Genomic DNA, 19452 nt, shown 5'->3' with positions numbered 1-19452 from the left:
GATTACCAGCAGTTCTGTGGGCAAAGCAGACACAGTGACCACACACACAATCCTGTTGCTTCACATAGATATATGTATGGGTATAGGTATATGGTATATACACGTGGATTTTTTTAATATATATATAAAATAACACCTTGTTTATAAAGCGACATTTAATTGCCACTGGTTCCCTTCCCACCCCACAAAAACAATAGTATACAAAATATAAAATACTTTAAATATTTATAAACGTTGCAAGAAAAAAATAGAACTGTACGAAAATATTTTTTTTCTGAGGTTCCCTCCCTACCCTGTGGGATGAGAAAGAGAAGACTGGTTGGCCTACTGTGCCTTGAGTCCATAGTTGTTAAGTGGGTAGGAGTATGCTCTGCCTAATACTATCCGGTCCCGGAGGAGCTTAAATAAGACATAATAATTGCAGAAAAGGATGAGGGCCATGGAGAGGGTGTGGTTCCACTTCTCTGAGCGCAGCAGGGAGTAGAGCTGGTAGCAGACCACACTGCCTTCGATGAGAATCAGCAGGTTGAGCAGCCGTAAGGGACGGTGAAAGAGGAACTGCAGGGAAAGAGTTAAGGAGAGATTTCTGTCATTTGTTGCTGGGTTGAAGTGAGGAGGAATATGGACATAATGCTGTCAATAGACCACTGTGGGGCAGAAGCAATGCTTGTGCTCCAGCCACCACTAGCTGCTGCCCAGGCAAAACAGTAATAAACAAGTCATGTAGAAGTGGCATTTTGCTTGAGAAGGGGAAATGGGTGAACTAAACCTATTGGCCTGCTGACACACTTTCCCATTTCCCTGAAAGGTGTTAACTAGAACCCTCTCAGGAGAATGCCACTGCCTATGTGAGAGCTGTGTCACCTTGATGAGAAAGCATTGACAAGGCAGCCATGGTTCCCATCTTGCCCAGAGGTCACTGTAAGACAGAATGGGAAAGCCCCACTGCTGCAAACATGTATTTTGCTCAGCAGCATCAGCCTTAACACTCAACTCTGTTTTGCACAGTCTGCTCTGCTGCAGCTGGGTTTGAGCCTCTCCCCCCTCCCACAGCTGTAAGGCACCAAGCAAGAGAAGAGATACTTGCATAAAAGCGGGCATGGGACACATCTGAAGGCACTGCTACGTTGTAAGGCCCAACTGCTTTATAAAGGCACCGGCTCCGTCGCACCAGAACTCCCTGTGGCCATATTGTGTTTTCTGACCAGCTGTGGGGAAACAATGCCAGAGTGTTACCATCTGTGCTCCCAACCCCCTGAATGATTGCTCATGGCAATGGACTGCATCTTGAAAAATACCAAATACCACAATAACATGTCCTAGCTCCCACAAGAGAAGCACCGAGGGGTGATTACAAGCCCATTCAATGGACTCAGTAATATGAACTAATGGCTTCCAGTGCAAGAACCTTGTCCACTGCAGCGGAGGGGGCCACCCCCTTCCTCTGCTTCAGATATTCTCCAGTGGCCAAGAAGAATCTCAGCTTTTTTTCTGGGAAGGAACCAGCAGTGACTGGAATAGCTTAGACACCTCTCTAGAGCAGCCATTTCTGTTTTCAGTGAACGAGGCCAGTAGAATTGCATGGGGAGTGGAGACACATCCTCAGTAGATAAACACTTCTGGTATTTGCTCATCTACTAGAACATCTCAGCCCCTTGCTAGGCATGCCAAGCCATGCCCATCCCCACACTCACATGTGCTGTGGAGCGTTGCTGTAGGAGCCATGTTCTAGTTTCTGCCACTTGCCAAGGTGGGCGGCAGACCTGTGGAGCAGGTCACAGTACTTGGGAGGCAGCAGCTGTGTGGTGAGCATGACAAAGGCATTGATCCACACCATGATGAGGTGCTCACAGGACCAGCGCATGTCATAGTACTGGGTGCTCTGTGAAGAGACCAGACAAGAACTAGGCACCACTGTCACAAAACAGAAGGAGGAATGACAAGGGACATACTGCATATGCATCCACACCACACATTACAGGCATGTGCTTTTGGACTGGTGATTTTGGAAAGTTACGGCTTAGGAGACACTCAAGGCTCCCTTCTCCTTGAGCTGAGGGAGAAAGGGCAGGGGATGATGCTGCAGCTGGTGCATCTCCTCCTCTAGCAGCAGCAGGTAACAAGGCAGTTTGCTTACCAGAGAACTGCCCCAGGAGCACCAACTGCACCAAGACTGCTACATGGATTGTGGAGCCCTGGTCATTTCTCTGCACCAACTGGAGCTTGTTCAAGTTAGAGAAATGACAGATGAAAAAATACAACCCCCACACTGACAAGAGGTTCTTGGATTTAGTTTGCCAAGCATCCTAGTTGGCTCTAACAGGCTGACCACCAAAGCCTATGATCCAAGAACTCAAAAGCCACGATGTTGGATCTGAGACGGGTAACAACAGGTTCTCTTTTCTAGGAAGAACACAGCTATCCATCTGCCTAGGAAGGGAGTGGGAGAAGGGGAGTTAGTAAGTGGGGTGATGGGACTAGAGGTGCATCACATGTATGGCAATACCTATCTGCCAACCAGGAGCAGTACTAGTGCACTCCGGATGCAGCCATGCTCCGCTATCCGGGCTGCCAAAGGGGAGACAAAGAAAAGGGGAATTAACCAGGAATCTGGCCTGGCAGCAGTTCACACAACATTCAGAAGGAGATGGCGGGCAGGGGCACAAAGAAAGACAGACAACAGCTACCTTCACAAAGCACAGTGGCAGGAATGCCACATAGTAGGCACTGAAGAGAGAGTTGAAGAGAACTTCCTTGATCCTGCGGTTGAAGTCTGCTTTTAGGCACTCCACCTCATTGCGGATGAGATCTGGGGAAAGGGGGCAGCTGTGGGTGGGGATAGACGTAGGATTATTGAACTGTTCTCTTAGAGATTCCCACAGAAGCGAGAAGAAGTCTTTGACCAGGCTGCTGACAGCTGAAGCCCCATCATCTGCCACCTGGTCCTGTACCAAGTAACCACAGTCTGAAGTTAGAGGCTGTGCTCTGCTGTCCTGGTGGAAACAGCACAGAGGAACGTAGACACCAAACCTGCCGTGAAAGAAAGAAAACAATGGCTGAAATAACAGCCATCCCAACAGGGAATGGGGGCACCTCCTCAACGGATACTGGCCCTGCAGGAGTGACAGTACATAGGAACCCTCACTCCAGAAACTAACAGCCAACTATTCTCCCCACTAAAAGCCCAGAGGCTGCAGCTTCAACACCTCTGTAAAGAGGCTTTTTAAAATGCCATTTGTAGAACCAACAATCCCAAAGGCTCAGTTTTCAAGTGGTAATAAAGGCCCCTCACACACACAGCAGCTGAGGCAATTCACTTCATCAGCTCAGTGCCACCTCCTTGCACCATCCCCCAGCCACTTCTGCTTCCTTTTTAATCCTAAATTGAGGAAACATTACAGCCAACAGCTCTGCTTCCCACACTGGCTCACAGCACCCCCAAGCAGCTGTGCCCCCCTGCCCAGAGGGTTCAAAGTGGTATCACTCACGGGTAGCCCAGGAAGAGAAGGTTGAGAACAGAATGGCTGCGGAAGAGGTTGACCAGAGTCCAGCAGAACACCCATCCACAGAGGGTAAGCAGCACCAGGCGCACCATGTAGCAAATCAGTGATGTTGCACCCACTTGAGAGGCCTGCAAATAGAGAGGAAACACTCAGCAGTCCTACAAGAACAAGTGCTAGAAGATGAGCACAAGGGATGCCTGTGGAGGAGGTGCAGGGAGAGGGGTGCCAGGAGGTACTAGAAGAGGGATAGCTGCCCTCTTCCTCTCAGAAGAAGGAAACTGATTCTCTTACAAATGTAAATGCCTTTGATTTTAATGATTGACAGGATCCAAAAGATCGAAATAATCACAAGTTGCGGGGCATGACTAAAATAGAATTTTCTTCTTTTTTTGAAGAAAAATTCAGAGCTGCAAATTAGAAAAATATTTTTGCTCAAGTCTCTTATGATCTGAAGATGTTCCAGGATGGCCTGAAACCCATTTCCCTTCTCTCTTTTCTTTAGAAGGATCAGGTCTCAGCATCGTGAAAGGTCACAGTTCACAACTGAGGGAAGATGTGCACCTTGTCAATCCCAAACCCAGACTTCCATAATTTAGCTCTACAGGCTGTAGTGTAGTGAAGTGAGGAGGCACCACAGCAAGAAAGCCTGATCCATTCTCCAGAGAAGAGAAGGAAACTGAACTATGAAAAGATTCTTAAGGGTTAGAACCTATACAGGGCAAGCTGGAGAACCTGCATAGAAGATTTCAATGCAGAAATTTCAGTCTATGGGAAGTCTTACAGAGGATGGGAACATAAGCAAAAATGGAAGGAATCAGATGAAAAGAGACTTTCAGAGTTCCCATGTCCTCCATTCATCTATTCAACAGGACGTAACTGTTCCTTTATTTAATTTACTTCTTTTTAAACACTGCTTCATTGCTTAGCCTAGAGTTGTATTAACAATTTCAGTGGACAAAACTTCTATTTCCCTGAAAATGACCTTTTACAGATACCTAATTTGACCAGGTTCTTCTCCCACAAACACAGAGAAAGTCTCAAAATCTGTGGTGACATGACCAGAGTCTGAGTTACTGAGTAACCAGGACTGGAAAAGCAGTTCTACCAGTATTCCTATTCAATTCAGTGTAGTCAGTCATCCTCCTGCTGACCTTTCCCCCTTTGATTTCCTGTTCATTCTTCTTATCTTGGCCAACCTCCCTATTTGCCTTTTTTCTACCTCACTTGCAATTCTCTCAACCACTTCTCTAGCATGAGATAGTGGGATACAGTATTGTACCTGCAGAGACAAATAAGCAAGTGGGACCATTTAATGTCCTCACACATGCAGAGCCAGAACTATCCAATACTATGGGACATAACGGGTCTCAAGGAGAAAACTCCAAGGCAGAATAGCATCCTCAAAATCTTAGTCCTTCACACTCAGACTCTTCTAAGGGAAGAAACTCTCCAACCTGCAGAATTTTCTTAGGCCATGGATGATGATGTTCTGCAGCAAGTGCTACAGGCAGGAGAGGGAACAGTGGGAATGTTACCTCAGAGATAATGGCCCACACCAGCCTCCGTGCCAGCATCACTGTGATGAACGCCGCCAGGTGGTAGTCAATGAGGTGAAAATTCTGAAGGAGGAAAGAAAAAAGGTCTTCACCAGGAAAAGGGACTCTGACACCACCCAGATGGGGTGGGACTAGAAAGCTGGCTGCTGTGTAGTACATTAGGACTGTGAGGATCTCACATAAGCATTCCCCAAATCTCTCTATTAGGGATGAGGTAAAAGCAATAAACATTAGTAGCACAGGAATGTCTGTCTCCAGAAGCAAGATCTCCTCCACAGGGAGATTCCTTCCCTTGGAGAAGTCCACAGAAAACAAAACAAACCCACCCTTCAGGAAGGTATTGTAGGGTCAAACGGACATCTAGAACCAGAATCCTACCATAGAGAATAGGTTGCAAGTTCTCCACAGAAAAGCCCCTGAGCAACCAGACAAAGGGCAGCCAAACCAGAGTCCAGAGTGAGTACACTAGCTTACTTTCCCTCTTGGTCTCAAAAATTGTCTGCAGCAATCACTGCTTCCTGATGAAACCAAGCTGATCTGAGAAACCTCATCTTCTTTGGTCATGGAGAAGTTCTCTAGGTGCAACAAGTTAGATACAGCTCTTACAGCTTTTCAGTGAACCCATACATACATTCTGGCCAGAGGAGTTAGTAGACTCTGAATGGTAGACTACTATTTGGTACTCTGAATAGTTAGTAGACTGCTGTTTGGTACTTCAAGGACATTTTGGGTAAAAAAGAATGCTTCAGTTGTGATGGGAATAAACAAATAAGCCTTAAATCCTCCCAGGTATGGCATGGAGCCCCAAACAGAATGCTTAGACTTCTAAACCAGCTGTGTCCAGCACGGCAGAGCTGAGCAGAAGACTGGTAACTAGAACAGCAGCACCACCTGTCGGTACAGGTAACTGAGGGGCCACCTCGTGCTTCCAAACAGCCTTTAGGACACAGTTCCAGCTGCACAGGCTGGCTTTGCTCACGTGAGGCTTGCTGGCTCACAGGCAGCTTATTCGGGCAGCAAGAAAACTGAAACTGAAGAGGTTGAGGGCTTTACATAAGCTGAGGATCTGACTCTCTCTCCAGCTGTGCTGCTGACTTGCTGTGGGATTCTAACAAAAATCTGCACATCTTTCTTCTCGCAGGCTCTGTTGTTTTGACTGGTAAGGGGCACTCATAGCAGCAGACAGCTCCTGGAGTCTCAACTCTGTGTCAAACCTACGAGCTAGCTAGACCATGCAAACATGGAAGAAATTTCCCCTGAAGGAATCCTGCTGACTCCTCTCTCTCACCTGCCGTGTATTTTCTCTCCTGTAAAATGGGGGATGACATGGGTCATGATAGGGGGGTGTCTGTGAACTCTCATTCATTCCCTTAACATCAAATGCTTGGTGATTTCTGGACTGAAGAAGCATGAAAATAAGCTGTGTAATGAAAAAGCCCAAGTGATGGCACTTGCTGAGGAACTCACCAGTGAGGTGCAGGAAGCAGGGTGATTGTACGGGTACCACCAGACAGTCTTGTAGATGTTGATGTACTGAATGAAGAGGGCTACCAGAAGGTAGATGAAGAACAGGAATTCAAAGAGAAGGCTCCCATCCAACGGCAGTTCAGGGATCCGGCAGTGACGCACAGGCTCTGGAGTAATCAGTGCTGTGATTGGAGGTGCCGAGAGGCTGATGGCACTACCATTCCTGAAGCAGATGGACATCACTTACTTTGTAAACATTCTACATCATCTCTGACATTTTCCAGGATAGAGTTCTTGAGGTTGTCATTTTGAGACTGGGCATTACTAGAGGAGAGGTGACAGCAGTCTTGAATTCATATTTCTGATATAAGGCTGGTGGTGAGCTCCATCATCTCAGCTCAGACAAAACCCTTATCCAGAATTTTCTCTGGATGACAGCTTGATCTGTCAGAAGTGCTGTGATATGCCCAGCAATATTTTAGTAAACTTGCAGATTGAGGAGCAGAGATATAGAGAAAAAATATGTGCTATACCCAACACTGAATATTGGCTCTTTCCACCCATCACCTGGACATTACAGTAGCACCCACCCTCCTCCTCCAGCACAACAAAGTGCCCACTGTCTTTCTGTTCACAGCTTCTCTTTTTAAAAGAGGAGTAACTAAAAATGGAATGGAGTAGTTCAGCCACTTCCTAGAGGCTAACCTCTCAAGTGTTTTCACACTTCCTTCTTTTCTAGCTTTTAGAGGAGGCTAGGACAACTAAAAGCTCTGGCATACTGAACTGGTGGAGGAACTATGCTGTGTCTGACTGAAGATAAGCAACGCTTTCCCAAGACCCTGGGGCCCTGACTCCACAGTCTCGACAGTCACTTGCTTCTCAAGAACCTCAAACTGTGCTATCTGTCCCTCTGCCCAAGACAGAGAAGTCTGTAAAGGCCAAAGCTAAATGGCTTGGATTTCTCTACTCCGTAAGAATGAACCTATACCAGGGCCCTAGCATGCAGCAAATAGATTCTCTAGTCTACAAACTTTTTTACAGAAAGAAGTAATGCTGGGCCCTTTCAGTTTTTATACCAAATGTGGTAATCTCAATGTCACTGTGTGTGTGTTCCTGTTTCAGCCCCCAACTTCCCCAAAAAATACAGTTCATCTTTACCAGCTATGAGAATTAGTTTCATCTGCAACCAGCAGGTATAAAGCAGAATATGGACATCCTCCTGCCCTGCCTTTCTATTATGTAGGAGAAGGAGTCACAGCTGCGCTCTGACATGTCACACTAACTCCCCAGGGCAGAGAAGGCAATTGAGTGAGATGAGGACTCATCATTTGCTAGGACTCACTGCTCTGGGAACTGCTGCAGGAAAGACAAATGGAGCATTGTGTGATTTCCACCCCTGGCCGTTGTGACCACAGTGAGTGGTGAAGGGGCAGCTGAGACCACTTCCACAATTCCCTCCATGGGGCCGGTTTTAACACATCAAGTCAAAAGAGGGGCTGCAGAGGGAAGCGTGTACCACAGCAGAGCTGAGAAGAGAAGCTGGAAGAGGTTTGTCACACAGGACTTGTTCCCTCTTGGATAAGCCATTTCATAATGCCACAGTGGCGGGCTCAAAGTTCCCCTCTCCCAACCCCTCACTTTCATCACAAAGCCATGCTCCCAGCACAGGGCTCAAGGTGGATCAAGGCTTCTTGTTTTCAGTGCTGTCCCAGCCACAGATGTCTCAACCCTGCCTTTGTGCTCACCTGTTTCTCAAACCAGTACCGTTTCCACAGCTCCCGCCAACCAAAGTCTGGAGAGATGGCAAAGCTGAACGGCTTAGCTGCTGCCGGCTGGGTCCCCTCCTTCCACCGGGCATGACCAGGAACCAGTCCACTTCCAGTGCCTCCAGCAGGCTGTGCCCTGACACCCAGACAACGATCCAAAAGCCTTCCCAAACCTGCAAAGGAGGCAGAAACATCACTTAAGCTTTAAACTTCTGGTCACACTCACCCAGTTCACACTCCAGCCAAGAAAATTCATGCAGAAGGAAATCACTCTCATATACTCAGAGCCTTATAGGACAAACATTACCATTCTAAAACACTGTGCCACTTCAATAGCAGCAGGTCAGTGTCTGCTTGCACACCCAGAATGAACACCACTGACACTGTGTCTCTATAAAGGGGGTGCTTACATTAGCCATCAATGACTGACAACACCTATTGCTGGCTGGAAAGCACCACTGAACATCTCCAGAACCGGAGATGACACAAACGTGCTTTATTTCAAAGGCAAGCCTGGGAAAAGCCCTCTCCATGTTGTGGTCGAGCTGCTAGAGATTCAAGGCTGTTTTTAGGCACCCAGCACGTTACTTTCCAGGCTCTGATGCTGGTAGGTAATTCAGACACCCTCTGGCAGAGCACTGAACAGACAGACTGGTGTCCTTGAAGGAAACTGCATAGTTCAGCTCCCTTCTGTGCTAAGAATGCCCAAATGACAGCAAGGTAATACATCCATTTAAAAGTGGATTTAGTTAACAGAGAAGTGCAGCAAAACATATGTGTATGCATGTACTTCAAATGCACATATGGGCAATCACACAACCCAGCCCTGAAAAGAAAAATCATTCAGAAGTAAACTTGTACATATTTATTTATCCATTTTTTTAAATTAAAAACTTAATTCTATTGATTCCTTAAAATAAACTAGTAAGAGAAGCTGGGCAACTCAGAACATCAGAAACAATGGTGTAGTTTCTGGCACAGACTTTATCACTTCCCATACGATTTTTCTTCTATTTCACTGGTCTCCCACATGACACTGCAAGGATTTTGGCAGTCAGGAAAGTTTCCAATGGAAACACATAGCAGACATAAGGGAGCGAAGGATTGAACTGGAGTGCACATGTGCTGTACAGGAACAAGACACCAAGTGAGCATCTCACTACAAGGACTTTGGTGTGTCTGTGAGCCTGGAGTCAAAATCAGCTGCCCTTTCGGAAAAATATCATAGCCGGAACCAAAACAGAAGCCAAAAATTCACACCCACCTTCTAGGAAACTCTAGATGTAGCTTTGAAATGTACAGATGGAACCTATGGTCTATTTATAATTCAGTCATCACCTCTTTAAAAATCACTGAGAAATCACAGCTGGCAGAAATGCCAAAAGGTCTCAGTGAGTCACAGGACTGTCACCACGAACACTGTGAAGGAGTACTTCTCTAAAAAATTCCCTTGAAGAATTACCCTTTGTATTAGAATTTCCCAACCTTCACCTCGACTCCAATAAACAACTGTCATGACTGAAATCAGGATACCAATTCTCAAACTTTCAACAAAAATCAAGATGTTTCAAAGGATGAATGGTTTCTACATACCCACATGAAAGTCACTTGGAAAAATCAAACCAAACCCAGAAAAACACACCAAAAAACAGAGATCCAGGAGAGACAGAAAAAGAAAAAAGAGATGCGAAAATGCATGAAAGGTGAACAAACATTGGAGAATTCTGGTTTTCAGGTAAATAGTGTGTTTTGGCAGACTTTAAAACTCTCATATCTTCAGTATCAATACAACAGAGATTGAAGCCTTTCGTACCTTTCTAGTCAAGCAAGACTTTAAAGCTTTCAGATAATTTTCCCTAGGCTGTTCTTGAGTTTTATTTGTATTTCAGAACAAAATATAAACAAAAAAATTCTCCTGCATGTGTAAGGTGAGCAGGGGCAGCAACAAACAATGCAGAATTCACTTAGGGCATTCAGACACTTCTGATAAGCAGCTAAAGTGAAGGAAAAAAATGACGAAAAACCCACAAAAAAGCCATTTTAAGCCAAATTTAGCTACCACAGGGACTTTGGTAGCTGAAACAATTGGTCTGATTCAACCTGCAGGATATTTATGATAACGGATGCAATATGTTGGTGGTCTAATTAGTGCTATTAACAGTAGAAGGTATTTTATACCACGTTCAATAATTCATCTAAATAATTGAACAGGTCTCATTAGTATCACCCCATTAGTATACCTCATATGCTCGCCAATACAGACACTTGGACACAAAGTAATTGCAATTACAGCCCCTGGCTTTGCAAACCAGTAAAATGCAGGTTTCTACCAGAAAAAACAACTGCCTGTGGAAAGAAGCCACCCTTAATGTATTTTAAATGCACTTCAATGAGCCCTTTCACAGTGATTCATGAACATATAGACTGGGCAATTCCCCATGCCAAGGTTTACATAACTTTACCTTACTGGAGTTAGATTAAGTTAGGTAGGCATTTGTTGGAGCAAAATCTGCCTAAGAACCATTCCTTTTTTGTTTGCTTTTATTTTGTAAAACTAGCCACACAAAACTGAAACTCCACAGATAAAACTAAACAAAGCAGTGAGATTACTGATCAGATTGACTCTAAATCTGCTTTTTTTTTTGGCCTTGAACCAATCAACAGCCCTCCTTTTTGAGGAGAGAGATGGGGAAAGCCTTTTTATAGCTTTCAATTAATAAATGAAGGCATTATTCTACTTTGAAAAATACATGAACAAGAAAAATAAACCATAAACCAATAAACCATAAACCCCTTACTCCAACAGATATTCCTAATCATACCAAGTATTAACAAAGACTCCATCCTGCTCCCTTCTCTGTTTGCATTCCCCACTCCATCAGTGATCTTATTTCATAAAGTAATGCAGAAAAGGTGAGTAATGAAAGATAAAAGCTTTTCCTGACAAGACTCTTCAGGCCATTAATGTGATTCCACCCTGCTCTTTCCAGTTCACCTACAATCTCCCTCAAAAAATAAGTCACATGCTTGTAATCCCTTCATCCTCAAATCCTCAGAACCAATACTACCTAGCCTCCAAGATCTCTCTGAAGCAGGTGTGGGCATCATAAAAACACACAGGCAGGATCAAGAAAGCAGCTATAGAACAGTAGAAAGTAGTTCTGCCCATGCACAGGGAATGGATGTGGGTATGGACAGCTCTTGGGTCCTAGGGCAGACCATGCTTCAGGACAGAGACAAAACCTTCATTTGTGACACAGTTACAAGAAAATCCAGATACAGAAGGCATCAGATGCTCTGATTTCCAGTTCCTGCTTTAGGACTACAGAAAGCACTTGTTCAATTTTTTTTTTTCTGTGCTGCAATACCCATCTTGCCCATCAGCTCCTCAGCTATCCTGACAAGACAGGATCAAGACAGGCAAGAAACACAGCTGTGTGCAAGAATTTACTGGTAACAAGCTAGGCAGACAAATTATTCACCAATTCAGAGGTAAAGCAGTGTGCAGCCCTGTCCTGTTCCCCAAGGACCATCACTCAGAACCATGTTCCTGCATCAACAGCTGGCCAAACAGCTCTTTCAAGAGGCAAACCAGGAGAGAGTTAGTGACTCATCAGAATGGAAAGTGTGCCTGGCTCCCCATCTTTTCACTGGAAACGCTACAAAGCTCAGTCAGTTATTTTGATGGCATCAACATTTTTTAGTTGGAGAAAACTACAAGCCTTTCTAGTCCTGTCGGGAAGCTCACTGCACCGAGACATGAGAACTCCCAGAGGCTGGAAAACTTTCAAGTGGCTCTCCTTGGCTCCACAAGTCCTACAACCAGTTACTCGCAAGAGCAGAAAGGGAAATGTGACCACCCTCACTTGGTGCAATGTGGCTCCAGAAGGTCTCTCACTGCAACTCCTCATCTCAATTAAAGCAACCCTCTTCCTGCTGAGGAAGCATGTGACAGCTGAGGGTGAAACAACACATGGCCTCTGTGGTGAGGGACTCTGCCTCCTTCACAGCAACACAGACAGTCCCAGCAAGACTTTCCGTTCAGGGTGTCCCATGCTTTATGGAAACACACCTGACACATGTGCAGAGCTCCCTCACAGGGAAGCGCAGCCAGCCACCCTCCCCTCCATGACGTGGCTGCAGACCACTGACACAAAGCACAATTCATTTCTGAAACTGAAAATGCTCTCTTGGTTGCTAATGTCCTCAATTCAACTCACTTCAGTTGGTCAGCCTAGCCCTAAACTTGCAGTTGTCCAGCAATCCTAATATCTTTGCAAATTATTACACAAGTTTTCCTTTGAACTTTGAGAGTACTAGTTACTACTGGTTATTTTTACTTCCTTTTATTGTGAACCTCTTATTTATTTATTTAAATTAAAATAAAAAACAACCAAAATCCCAGTTTAATAGCTGGAAAAACAGGCACGAAGCTAGTTATCAATTCACCCAACATAACACCAAAAAGAAGAAAAACACTACCAGAGAGCCAAGGGACAGCGATGGCTGCACCTAAGCCTTGGTCACAAGGCCACCTTGTCAGCACCCCCACATCTGCCACACCGGAAGCCAAAAAGACACAAAACTTCTGTGAAAGCCCCAGCTGGTCTGGGGATAAAATAAGCATTTAGTTGTTGCGAGGGAGGAAACAACCAACAGGTTATCAAATGGAAAGCTAAATATTTGGCTTGCACAGAGCTGCCACAGTGCTAAGTCAACACAACCTTTCAACTCTGGCTGGATCCAAAGGCACACACCCGCCACCTGGCCCAGAACTGGGAGGCAAAACCGGTTAGGAGGGAGGTCTCCAAGTCAGCACATTTTCCAAGTCCTCATGCCATACACAGCGATGGATTAAGATGGGGATTTAGCACAGAAAAACAGAAACCCCCTGAAGAGTAGCCCAAACACCATCAAAGAGGAGAGCTGGGTGGGGAATCACCACTGTCAGGTGGTGCATCAGCAAGACTAATTTTTGCTCAGTGACTAATAACCTCCTCTATAAAAACAAAACTATCCCATCAAGATCATGTCAGTGTAGGCACTTCTGATACAGCACAACTCTGTCTGAAGAGGCTCCATCTATCAGTACTCTACACAGATGCCAAAACCAAAGGCAAAACCGAAGTAGCAAGATTGAAGCAAGAATTAACAAACAGCATATGTACTGTATGACTTATTTCAAGTGTTTTCTGCAAGGAAGACTAGAGCTAAGCAGAAAGGTAAGTGGGAAAAATAAAAGTTTTAGCTAAAGACAAGGGGAAGGTGGCACCTGCCATTTTTAGCTGCCACAGTACTTCAAACACACACAAAAACAGGATCAGGAAAGAAAGGTTTTTCAGGACAAGCCTCTCAAAGTTAAAGTGCAGTAAGCTCAGCTGGCTCATTTTGCTGACATGCTTAAGGATAGGATATAGATTTAAGTTCTTAATACCCTAGATTAACAAAATTATCCAAGATACTGAAAAAAAACATTTTTAAAAACAGATAAATCCTATACATGCCCTAAAAATCCCCTCAAAGACCTTACTTTAGGGGTGCAAGGAAGAAATTTCCAGAGGTATGCCGGCAATAGTGTCCTCTTCAGAATATAGAAAAGTTCAGGTTTTTGTCAATTGGAGGAAAGTTGAAACAAACACTAAGCACTCCAAAAAAACCTCTGGCAAGTACAAGAACAAAGCTACAGTCCCTGGTGTAATAAAATATTATTACCTTATATTGCCATATAATTACCTTGTGCAACTAACTGCTGCAGCAGGTCAAAGCAAACAGATTAGGAAGACTTCAATGAATGATTGTAATAATTCCATGAATGAAGACAAGAGAATTTATATCCCAAAAGGAAAGTGAAAAAAAACCAAAACAAAGCCATAATGCAGGACCCTCAAGGCTCAGCAGCTTCAAGTGGCCAATAACACTCCTCACCAAGCCAACAAGTGTTACACAGCTAGCAAGACATTAACATTTTCTTTGGCTTCACTGATGTATACAGCAACACTCACAGCCAAATACTAGATCTGGGAATAAAGAAAGCATTGGCTTGTTCTCATGTGAGAACAAGACAGAATTGCAAAGTTGAGCTTTTACAGCAGCAGAGAGAAATGCAGGCCTAACCAGTTGGGTCACAGTCTATTTTGGTCCTAGAGCTCCCATGCTTCTGAATTGTGTGGAGAAAAGGACAGCAACTCCAGCCTCATTCAGAGTTAGAGGCACAAACTAAAGAGCTGGAGCCAGACAGTTTTCTGAATATGTAACAACACAGAAGTTTTAACTCCAACTCCGTATTACTGATAGAAACTGAAGTTCTGAATAGAATGGGACAGTGGCTGGGAAGTGAAGCACAAGGGCAGTGTTTCAGCAGACACAACACAGGCTATCAAAACTGGCCATTAATACAATTTATCAACATGCACTCACACCTACGTACATCTTGCACCAGAGCTCTTCAGTAAACATGCACAGCCACAGCTCTGCTAAAACACAGCTACATACACCATGCCACATGCAGTAACTGGGAAAGGCAGGGAAATTTAGGTATGGCCACTGAAAAATTTTGTTTCCAAGATATCAAGGCAAACGCATAACAAAACAAATCACTACTGAGGGGGAAAAAGAAGGAAGAAAAAAATAGAAGTTGCTCATGTTTTAAGAGCCCATCTTAAAATTTTCCATCAAGCAAGCCACCAAAATATGCACTGTCCTCCCAACCTGAAGACAAACCCGCAGTCTAATGGCCTGAGCACAGGCCAGGACATCTTTTGCTTTTTAATCTTTCCTCTTCAACTGACTTCCAGGAAACTTGTTTTACTACTACTACTTACTTTAGTTTTACTAAACTGTTCAGCAAGTACTTCTCCTCCCAAGGGTCTCTCTATGTAGTAGTAGATATTTTTTACTGTATTATTTTAGCACTTTAGACAAGCTTTCTTTAAAACAAACAGAAGCAGCTTTCCTGCTGGTTTTGTTACTCTGCCAATCCCTAAGTTTAATTTAATGGAGATCAGCCATGATTACAAATCATTGGGAGTCACTGGGATTTTTCTATTTTGTTCTCAGATAGCTAAAAATAAGGCAGGCATCTGCCATCTGTAGCAATGAGCTTGAATGCATGAAGAAGAACACAAATTAAAAACCACTTTCTTGAGCCTTACATCAAGTCACCACACTGGGATTCATAGCAGAAAGTATCTGTGAGACAATGCTTTGCACATCCCTGACACTGCAGAAAAGCAACAATATTGTGGGGAATTTTAAACATTTGTATCAATCATAAATTATAAATCATAAATTTGCATTGAAATAAACCACATACGAGAATGCATCAATTCTCCTCTATTCACCTCTTAAACAATAGGTTCAGGTGATATAAAAATTCCCCAAAAAACAGTAAGTCTTCAATTCAACCTCCATGACTTTGGTAGAAAGGACTCAGAACTTCATATGACGGTTTACAGAGCAATTAATCCAGCAGATTGAGAAAATGCAATAGGATACATTAACCCTTTGTATAATTAATTATACTGAGACTAATCCAGCTGTCTGAATCTGCATCCATGCTCCTTTATATGTATTTCTAGGCTGCAGATGTCTACTGACAATTTTGCTTTAAACCAACAATTCCAACCTTTCCCATACACATGGATGCCACTGCACCCTTTCTCCCAGGACAGCTCTCCTGACCAGGTTCCATAATACCCCCTTCTCACCAGAAGTCTTGTTTTCACTTGCAATACCAAAAAAAGTCAAGAAAAGGCTGGTAACTCACCAATGAGAACAGCCCCCAAAGAATGGCATGAAATCTCCAGGACAGTTTGTGAAAGCTAATGAGCTATTTTCCCAAGTCACACAGCTACTACAGATTTACCTCTGATTTTAAAAATCCACCTGCTAACAGCTACACCCGCTTACCTAACTGTGGTAGGGTTAGAAATAAATGGACTAAAGTTCCAATTTTAACTGTCAGAAGAAAACTTCTTCCAGGATTTCATGATTCTGAGGCACAGGGAAAGGACTGAGACTAAGGAACAGGATAGTCTCAGAATCACTACTACCTTGTTGCTTCCCACCATATCCATCTTTAGGAATTGTAACTACTGGGGAAGTACTGAGTGGCCCAACTAGTTTCTGAACAGAATGCTCATGGAAACAGGAAGCCACTGTAACAAACATTTCTGGCACATTGGCTGTATTCTCAAACATCCAGATTTGGTGCCTACAGAAAGAAATAAAGCATTAGGTTTTATGACAACCAGGTTTGAGTCAATCTGCATTACATACCCTTTCAGAGAAAGATTTGTGTTCAGTGCTGCTCAGTTTCAAAACCAGCAAAAAGGTGTGGGGCTTCCCTTTAAACACTACATACATAAGTTAATCTTCTAATCTAAAATTTCAGAACAAAGAAGAATGTCTGAAAAATGCATAGACAAAAAAGTGATTAGGCCTGTCCGCTTTTGAGTGGTACATAACAGTACACCTATACTGGCAATGTTACATCAGCACAAATGTTGCTAATACAGGCAGGCCAGTAAGATGAGAATCACTTTACTTTCTTAGCTAACACAGAATTGACAGTGGTAAATGTCATTAGTGTCTCTGAAAGACAAATAATTCAGCAAGGTGCTAATCTGTATAATGCAAAAAGTTTTTATAAAAATTTATCATCTTACAAGCAGAACAGAAACATGGTCTGCAAAGTAGGAAGCAAAATGTTCTATCCCCATTTTACAATCAGAAAGACTAAATATAAAAGAAAGGAGTAAAAGGCCTGCATTTTTGAAATTATTAATGATTTTAGATGCATTGGTTGAGGCAGCACAGACACCTTTATTAGTAGAAACGTGGGACACCCAGTCAGGTCTCTGGAAGTCTACAAAGAGACAGTCAGGAATGAGCTGTAAGGCAGGCACACAGTAGTTCTCCATGGTCTTGAGATCAGGAGTACATGCTGAGCACAGGTCACTGTGTCAGCGATATCATCTGAGCTTCTCTGTTGTTACAAATAAATCAAACCTGGAAAACATTACCACTCAATATGCTGGGCTGTAAAGCAAAACCTGAGACAAAGAAGCTCAAGAACAGAAACAAGGAGTAGCAGCATCTTCTGCCTGAAAAACTTCCAGTCAGATAAGGGCCAACAAGTAGCAGGTGGAGTTTCAGCCCAACCCCCCCAGAAGGGTCAGCATCACCTGGCTACACACCAGTGAGCCCAGATTTTACCAGCAGAGTATCATCCAAGCACCTTGGCTGAAGGAGCCTGCACCCCAAGAGGTGAAGCTGGAAGGAGAAATGAGTGTCAGAAACAGTCCAACAGCAGGAGTGCCAGGAGGTGAGCCATGGAGCAGACTGTGGATTAAAAAGGGCTGATGACCTCTGCCTTCAGCATCCTGTGAAAATGGAACTGAGCCATTCCTGTCCCATCCCTGTACTACTGTATCCCTCTCCCAGAAAATCACTTCTGGTTACAGTGAGTTAACAGACAGAAGGCATGATTACAGAAGGGATGCCTGGTCTCCAAAAATTTTGTAACTCACCCCTTTGTAACACAGACATCTCATTTCTTCACTTACAGTCGTAACAGAAGACAGGGACACGAGCGGCCCCTTACTCACAATGGAAAGCATGCATGACAGCAATCAGGGATTGCAAACAAAGCTGCCTCTGTTTCTGCAGTACGTTCATATGTTAAGACAATGCTGGAGTACCAAAGGAGCTGCCTCACATAATAGGGAAAATCATGTGCCCAACTGCTAGCCTATATAAGGGAGAATTATAGATATACCATTTCCTCTGCGGTACAAAAAAGAACAGCGACAGAAATGTCCACCCACATCCATTCTGGAAATAGTACCTTATGGCGTGTTGGATTTGCCTGGACTTACAGAAGATTGCCTCAGCTCTTCATCTTCCACAGGACAGAGCCCTTGCAGGACTGGTTACGTAGGGACGGTGTTTTAAAAGCCCACAGCACACATTCCCGTGACCCCAGCCCGACTTCTTCGGGTTTAATCCTCAACCCTCCTACCACAGAGCACCCAGCTCCCACCAGCATGGGCGGACCTCCAGCTTTAACCCAAACACAGCAGGAAATGTCTCAAAGGAGAAGCCCGGGAGCAAATGCCGTAGCTTACGAGCAGGACGGAATAAACCCGACAGAAGCCGCCCCACCACTCACTCCCACACAGACCCACACCAAGTTTCGGAGGGGGGCTCCGGCGGTCGCAGCCCGCAGCCCGCCGCCCGCCTGAGTCGCCGTGGTTTTCCCGGCACGGCGCTGCCCGCGGGAGCGGCGGGGCTGGTACTCACACATGCAAGCGCGGGCTACGGCGCGGCTCGGACATCAGCCGGCAGCGGGGTCCCCTCCGGCGGTAGCGGCCCGGCGGCAAGCCCCGGCCCCCGCAACCCCGGCCCGTACGGGAGGAACGAGGCTGCGGTCGCGGCGGTGGGAGCCCCGCGGAGCGTCCCTCCTCCCGCCGGGCTGACCCACCTCGCCGCTGCCCCCCGGCGGGGCAGAAGCAGGGGAAAGGAAAGGAGGGGAAGAGGAGGCAGGCGGGCGGGTCTGGCCTCAGTGTCCCGGCGCGGCCCTGCACAGCGCCGGCTGCCCGGGAGACGTGGCAGTGAGGGCTGATGTCCTCATCACACGGCGACAGAGCCGGCGGCCCTCGGCCTGCCCAGGGAGGGCAGGAGCCGCGGGGCGGGGCGGCGGCCGCTCCGCACCGCCATCTTGATGGTGGCAGCCGAGGCTCAGGCGCCGCTCAGCCGCCGGTCTGGCCTGGCTGCTGGAGCTCCTCAGGCGGGATATAATAATATAATAGATACAGAAAGCTCCACACCGAATCACACAATCAATCAGGTTCGAAAAGACCTCTGAGATCATGGAGACTAACCTATGACTGATCACCACTTTATCAACCAGACCGTGGATGGCACTGAGAGCCACATCCAGTCTTTTCCTTAAACAACTCCAGGGACCGTGACACCCCCACTTCCCTGGACAGCCCATTTCAATGTCTAATCATCCTTTTAGTCAAAGAAATCCCTCCTAAAGTCGAATCCAAACCTCTTCTGGCACAGCTTAAGACTGTGTCCTCTTGGCCTGTCGCTTGTTGCATGGGAGACGGAGAGAGTGATATAAGGTCCCTCCCGAGCTTTCTTTTCTCCAGG

General features: G+C 45.2%; 1 protein-coding gene across 2 annotated transcripts; it reads right to left on the bottom strand.

Moving 5' to 3' along the window:
* Positions 1-50: 50 nt before the first annotated feature.
* TMEM39A (transmembrane protein 39A) lies at positions 51-18901 on the bottom strand. Of its 2 annotated transcripts, none has more exons than XM_056499817.1 (9): positions 18595-18901; positions 8272-8465; positions 6527-6749; positions 5039-5122; positions 3489-3631; positions 2688-3030; positions 1695-1882; positions 1088-1208; positions 51-558 (listed from the first exon to the last, which is right to left on the bottom strand). In XM_056499817.1, exons 2-9 carry the CDS (start codon positions 8382-8384, stop codon positions 325-327), a joined length of 1449 nt encoding a protein of 482 aa, XP_056355792.1. In that variant the 5' UTR covers positions 8385-8465; positions 18595-18901; the 3' UTR covers positions 51-324. The 2 variants fall into 2 exon arrangements, with proteins under 2 accessions (XP_056355792.1, XP_056355880.1); XM_056499905.1 differs by having other exon boundaries at positions 2688-2826; positions 18595-18839.
* Between the last annotated feature and the right edge of the window lie 551 nt (positions 18902-19452).

Source organism: Oenanthe melanoleuca, chromosome 1, assembly GCF_029582105.1.
Source record: "Oenanthe melanoleuca isolate GR-GAL-2019-014 chromosome 1, OMel1.0, whole genome shotgun sequence".
In the NCBI taxonomy this organism is placed as follows: Eukaryota; Metazoa; Chordata; class Aves; order Passeriformes; family Muscicapidae; genus Oenanthe; species Oenanthe melanoleuca.
This window is presented reverse-complemented; position numbering and strand designations above follow the sequence as displayed.

What these genes read in the sequence shown, in the direction of transcription:
- TMEM39A (XM_056499817.1), bottom strand. Translation starts at nt 8,384, where the DNA reads ATGCCCGGTGGAAGGAGGGGACCCAGCCGGCAGCAGCTAAGCCGTTCA. An exon ending in CTGCTTCCTGCACCTCACTG is followed by an intron (nt 5,123 to 6,526) that starts GTGAGTTCCTCA and finishes TTCCTCCTTCAG; the next exon opens with AATTTTCACCTCATTGACTA. An exon ending in TGCCACTGTGCTTTGTGAAG is followed by an intron (nt 1,883 to 2,687) that starts GTAGCTGTTGTC and finishes GTCTCTTCACAG; the next exon opens with AGCACCCAGTACTATGACAT.